We start from the raw sequence: 6,000 nt of genomic DNA on the forward strand, positions 1-6,000 counted from the left end.
TGACGTCAACACATATCGCAATGAACGATATAGACGCGGTTGCAAGCGTCTAGATGATCGAGACTAAACACCGGCTAAAACAATTATTTCACTTCCTGGTCCTTGAAAAATACGTGAACAAATGACAATTCTACCACCATTAAAGATTAAATTTTGGACAAATGCGTTGGTTTTAATTAGGCCCAGATAAAATAAATGTATATACACTGGGCAAGAAGTGCAGAATTTCATCGTGAATGACAGTGATTAACCAAATTTTGAATTTGATTCGGACATGTCTTACGATAATTCGTATGACCGTTACAGTGGAAAGATATTTTCCAATCGGTCATCTATACCTACCACACCTCACCAGGTAAGAACTTTAGGTGTGTAATTTAACTTCTGTGTTGTGTTGCTGTTAATATATCAAATATGTTGTTTTTTGTAGTAATTGTTTCATTCAAAAATATCCAATTAATGATTTATGCATGTTACCAATTTGGTGAGCCGTATGTACATTTATAAAAAGAACAATAATAGGAAACCAAACACAGACATGTTTTAATATACGTATGGAATCAAATTTCCTTTATCCTATGTTTCACATTTGTTTTCGAAAGTACCGTTTGGAGGAATGTAGATTTTTTTTATTTATGTCATGTTCAAAAATTACATAAGCTTTCATGCCATTTTCTTGGCTATCAACAACACAAAGAATGATATTTTATAATCCTGTTTACTGTTATATAACTGAATACAATTATTCTGAACACAATATAAAAAAATTAATAAATGTCAAAAGAATGAGCCATTCGACAGGCCTGTACAATATCAATATGCCGTACCGTTTTGTTACGAAAAGCACATGTCATTTGAAGACAAAAACATACGATTTTGCTCATAAAATGCTTTGTTACGCAAGAACAAACTATTTAGCATATATAACCTTTAGCTAAAGAACATGCTTTTACATGTTTTTACCTACCATTTAGCACAATAAAGCAAATAACAATATACTACAACACGTACATACTGTTATGCACCTACGTTTTTTTTCGCATCATTTTACTGTTTTTCTACAAAAGCACATACAGATTTTCTGAATAAATTGCACACACTGTTGCCAAAAAGCACTGAAGTTGAACAACAACCGGAATCACGCACAACTTCAATTCAATTATTGGGTTAACATTAGCTGATAATACTTATGAACGGATAAGAAAAACACCATATGAATTAACACACACCGAAAAGTTAAACATCTAACCGTAGTTGCATTCTTTGTCTCTTACTTAAAGAATAAAACTCAACATTCTAATATGCATATTAGTACTCATGTATTCTCTTTTTGTATAAATACATTTTTCAGTTCCGTAGAAATCCGGATCAAACAATGTTTTTGAAACAGATTTAGATTGTTTGGGCCTTTCATTATGACATTTATCTGAGTGTGTTTTATTCTTAAAGTATAAGACATTTGGAGTTTTCGAAAAAAAGATTCTTCTGACTTGCTTCCTTAACATCAGAGTTGCTTCCCAATCGTTTTTTCCCATCAGTGTTGTTTTGAAAGACCGGCTTTGGCTTTGGGATCGGCTTCGATATGTTCCGATCGTTCGGGATTTTCGCCTGTTTATAAATACTCTTCCAAATGTCGTACTCTGCTACAAGTTGCTTGTAGTATGTGTTGTCTTCAGACAACTCGGCTTTAGCCTGCTCTATTTCTTGTAATTTTAGATGCAGGTTCTGAAAGTATTGTGATCCAATACTCATAAGCCCATCAATTTCTAACCTTTTAATAGATTCTCGAGCCTTCTGTTCAGCTGGCTGTTCCCCTTCTGTAATATCTGCAAATGTCTTTGGAATCGGGATTGATCCACTTGAAAGGCGATGTAACTGACGTTCATCTTCAGCATTATCTGGAGAAAATACAGTTTTGTATTTAAACGACCGCCGTTTCAAATACCAAAGCGCTGAGGTATTATAACTAAGATATCGTTCATCAAATGCAGTATCAATTGTCGCATACTCCCTAGCTTCGAGTTAATAACAAATGGCACGAATCACTAATAATTAAGGAGTGTTTCTGTTTGTTCCTTTAAATGACATTGGTACTTATTCTGAATAAAATATTTTTATAGCTTTTGCTCTAGTATTTTAGATTATAATATAGTACCAATTTTGTCCTTAACCATTTCGTAAACAAGTTGCTCTTCTTCGACCTTTGCATCCATATATTCCTGCAAGGCAGCTCTGGTCTGTAATTTGAACGGTGTCATAACGTAAAAAGCCATCGTATAATTCAATTAAATTTCGTAAAGATAATAAAAAAGCTATAAGATAGATTTGCACATTTTGAACATATCTTAAAAGAGGAGACGAACACCACATATATTACAAAACAGGTCATACTCCATATGAAATAGTTCGATTCCGCTTGAGATGTTTTCAATTAGGATCATGTTATCCATTTACTATCGATCCAAGGTAACGTTCTTGCTTCTTGAATTCATCAGTAAGCGTGTTGATGTCTGCTATATATTCGCTGTAACCATGCGAATGTGCATACTTGTTCTCTCTAATTTTCCGTTGAATCTTTTTGTCGAGCTGGTCTAGTGATTTTCTGCATCTGTCAAGGGAGTCTCTCTCTACGATTGACTTGAATCGTTTTAAATGATTTTCGAAACATTGCTGAAAGAATATGAATTCGTTAGATTTAACATACAGCATTAGCCAAAAGACATATTGTTCTACCATAAATGTCTGCCAAATTTAACCAAACAAATTTACTCTCACTGCATTGTTAGAATGTAACTTCTAGATCTGATGCCGTATATTTATTTATTAGGTACTCAAACAAATTTTGACTTACTGCAGCTTTTCTGTGAAATATATCTCCATCATCTAATACAACTAATTCTCTTAATTTGTTGACAGCGACGTCCATACAATCATTATGATACATTTCAAGCCCTTTATCATTTGGCATGTGTTTGTTAATCCTCTTCTTCATTTCTTCTTGGTAGCATTCTGACGCTTTCCTTACTGCAAACCGATTTTCTTCTGCAGCCATCAGTGTCGTAGCATCGGTTAAACACGGTGGCATATTTTCCTTCACGGAATTCATGTAGCTTATTATCATCGTTCTCAGCACTAGAATAATCCAACATTTCAATACAATTGTATTGATTATTTTAAAATATTAATGGTTTATTGCATCTTAGTATTTGGTTATGTTATATAAGTGTTAAACTAGTTCGCCCAGAGGGCTTATTCGTATAATCATCAACAATATAAATATATTCTAGATTACAAGAATGGTAACTCTGCATTCCATTTCCTAAAATTTATAAATTATACTTCGTCATTTTTTCGGAAAACGGATGTTTTTAAGACTTTCAGTAATTTATGTAAAAAGAATTTATCTTTATGAAGAAATTATGACGCCTTTAATCCACTCTAGTATATAAAATAAGTCTTTTCCAACTGACGACTAGCATAAGATATTCAATGAAACAATATCTTGGTCCCTTTAAAGACAGTAATGTATATTTCATTTGTAATTGATTTGTTACATACTTCTTCCGTTTACCGGCGTTCCTGATTTGAGTTTCTTCGGGCTACATTCACAAAGGTATTGGTGCAAGTCGTTTACCCGTTGCAAAAAGTCTGGCTCAATCTTAGAATCCGGCATTGAACCCAATTGTTCTGGCCTCACGCATGGGATGGGGATTTGAAAGTACGTTCGTTTCTTGAAATACCTTCGGATAAGTCGCCTGGGTTCGTTGTACTCCTTCACGCTATCCGATTTCCCAGGCTTGTACGCTAAGCGTTTTTCAAGTAAATCGTCCGAAGATGTATCCGTGACTCCTAAATCTCGTAAAACGAGAACGAAATGTGGAAAAAAGAAGTCAAGAAAACTGTCGTCCTCATCTGCTCCACTTGCAACCGTCACGTTAGATTGAACCACTTTAAGAAATCTGAAAAAGACACAGCCAATATTGTACTTTTTACAATCTAGTTGTTTATTATATTTAATTATAAGGCGTCATTAACTAAGTCCTTATTTGCATCTGACCAACATAAAATACAACTTAACTTGAGAACAAACGTAACGGAATGTGAAATCGAAATTTCTTACTGAAATTTGCTGATGTGTGATGCATCAAAGACGCCTTTTGTATTGTAGACAAGGACATTGCAAATCAACGTTGCAATAAGGAATATCCAAGTGTCTTCTTGAATTTTAACCTGTAATCACATTGCGCAAATTGTATGAAAAACAATGGATGCAATCGCGAAGTAGGCATATAGGAGCTTTTGATTGCAAATAATTGCGTCAAAGTAACATACAGAAAAACTGCGATCGCTCGAGGTCGCAGGGGATCGAGCCTAAACCTCGAGGGAACCGATGTTTCGAACGACCCGATTTTCAATTCGCCAGTCTGTTATGAAATATATTTCAGTGTATTTTAAGTATGAAGTAGTCTGTTTACCAATACACCAATTATACGTTACGTTGTGGAAATCGCTCATATGTTCAAAGGCTGTCTTTTACTATATATATACTAAATATGAAATGTAAAAAAATATCAATAAATGGAATGTTTTTACAAACTGGCCGTATTGCAAAGCAAAGTGACAAAAAGGAATTATTTTCAGAGATTCCGATGTTGGATCGATATGGTAGGGTTTATTCATATTTTAATTATTCATTTACATTTCTCACAAACTTCTCGTCATTTACTTCTCATAATTATCTTCAACTAATATCGGTCATGCGTTAACAGTGTTAAACTGTTTTTCACACCTTATTAATTGCATTTCAGCAGACAATTTCTACAACTTGCGAAAATGTTGATACCTAGCAATTGTTTGTTTATTTTAGAACACGCTTTCGGGAAAAAGTGTGAAATTATGACCTCGAGGGAGCCATAAGGTTTTGTGCATGATTTGTGTACTTGGGACCGAGGATATTGCTCGACTCCTCGACATAATTAGGTTTCGATGCAGCGTTGGTATATTTTATATGAAAACAGAAGGCAAAATGTTCGAGACCAAGCTCCGACCTCGAGAAAAAGCCGGTTCTCGAACGACCGCTTGTTCGAACGACCGCAGTTTTACTGTATGTGGACAAAAGGCAGTTGCCGGAAAACAAGAGCCTGTTTTTAACCTCAGTCAAAATCATTGCTTCTTATGATGCATTTAAATATCCTCTGACAATCAAAGAATGTCACATGTAGTTAAAAATGCACAGAACTTAACAACAATTATATTATTGACTTTTAAGTTTTAGGCTTAATGTTTTATAACACATTTATGCTTTTTGATTTTTCAGGCAAACCTTCTCCGGATCATCGATTCCTTCCGTATCGAGAAAAACAATGACCTTCCCTTCTTGAGTCGGATGAGGTCTGCACATGATCCATATTCCTTGCGTATGTGCGTTTAACGAGTGCCCGACAGTGAAACTCTTTCCTGAAACTATAACAATTTTTCATCTAAACCATAAGATCAACAATATAAAAAATACCCGATTACATTAAACATCATTTAAACAAAACAATTATTGAATATACTCTTATAATAAATTATACAGTTTTTCCCTCTCATTTATTAACTGATGCCCGTCGCAACTTTACATCCGGTGGGCACAGGGTAAGCCTTGTCGCTATTTCCAAATCTTCTCGGATGTAATCGCATAGTTGTGCGTTTTCGGTTTTGGTTAGTCTTAAGGAATCATAGGGTTTTCATCTGGTACGTTTAACCAACTTATATACAAAAAAAATTCGATCTTTTCAAAATTTGTTATTTCCAAATTAACCGCCCGCAGACGCGATCGTTTATTTTTCACAATGCCGAGATAGTAAATACAAACTGGTATCCTCCATTATTCAATATCTAGCATACCTGAAGTTCAATATCTCCAGAAGAAAAGATAATAAAATTTTACAGCGTTTGATGTGATAATGCATGTCACTCGCTTAAAAAATTATAACATTCAAAATATTATCTAAACTA

The 6,000-nt window shown here is 34.4% G+C and overlaps 2 protein-coding genes across 2 annotated transcripts; both read right to left on the reverse strand.

Annotated features, from left to right (window-relative positions):
- Positions 1 to 961: 961 nt before the first annotated feature.
- LOC128214563 (uncharacterized) lies at positions 962 to 2,233 on the reverse strand. Its single transcript, XM_052921137.1, has 2 exons — positions 2,156 to 2,233; positions 962 to 1,898 (listed from the first exon to the last, which is right to left on the reverse strand). Exons 1-2 carry the CDS (start codon positions 2,211 to 2,213, stop codon positions 1,444 to 1,446), a joined length of 513 nt encoding a protein of 170 aa, XP_052777097.1. The 5' UTR covers positions 2,214 to 2,233; the 3' UTR covers positions 962 to 1,443.
- Positions 2,234 to 2,442: 209 nt separating this feature from the next.
- LOC128228143 (guanylate-binding protein 1-like) lies at positions 2,443 to 5,401 on the reverse strand. Its single transcript, XM_052939289.1, has 5 exons — positions 5,324 to 5,401; positions 4,121 to 4,230; positions 3,559 to 3,959; positions 2,852 to 3,132; positions 2,443 to 2,670 (listed from the first exon to the last, which is right to left on the reverse strand). The coding sequence occupies exons 1-5, from the start codon at positions 5,399 to 5,401 to the stop codon at positions 2,443 to 2,445; spliced, it is 1,098 nt and encodes a 365-aa protein (XP_052795249.1).
- Between the last annotated feature and the right edge of the window lie 599 nt (positions 5,402 to 6,000).

The sequence above is a fragment of the Mya arenaria genome, chromosome 1 (assembly GCF_026914265.1).
Source record: "Mya arenaria isolate MELC-2E11 chromosome 1, ASM2691426v1".
In the NCBI taxonomy this organism is placed as follows: domain Eukaryota; kingdom Metazoa; phylum Mollusca; class Bivalvia; order Myida; family Myidae; genus Mya; species Mya arenaria.

Excerpts from the sequence above, each read along its gene's own strand:
- LOC128214563 (XM_052921137.1), bottom strand. The coding sequence starts at position 2,213 with ATGGATGCAAAGGTCGAAGAAGAGCAACTTGTTTACGAAATGGTTAAG. Across the intron at positions 1,899-2,155 it reads AATGGTTAAGGACAAAATTG|ATAATGCTGAAGATGAACGT; the intron begins GTACTATATTAT and ends TATTTTCTCCAG.
- LOC128228143 (XM_052939289.1), bottom strand. The coding sequence starts at position 5,401 with ATGTGCAGACCTCATCCGACTCAAGAAGGGAAGGTCATTGTTTTTCTC. Across the intron at positions 4,231-5,323 it reads GAATCGATGATCCGGAGAAG|GTTAAAATTCAAGAAGACAC; the intron begins GTTTGCCTGAAA and ends ATGTGATTACAG. Across the intron at positions 3,133-3,558 it reads AACGCCGGTAAACGGAAGAA|TGCTGAGAACGATGATAATA; the intron begins GTATGTAACAAA and ends GGATTATTCTAG.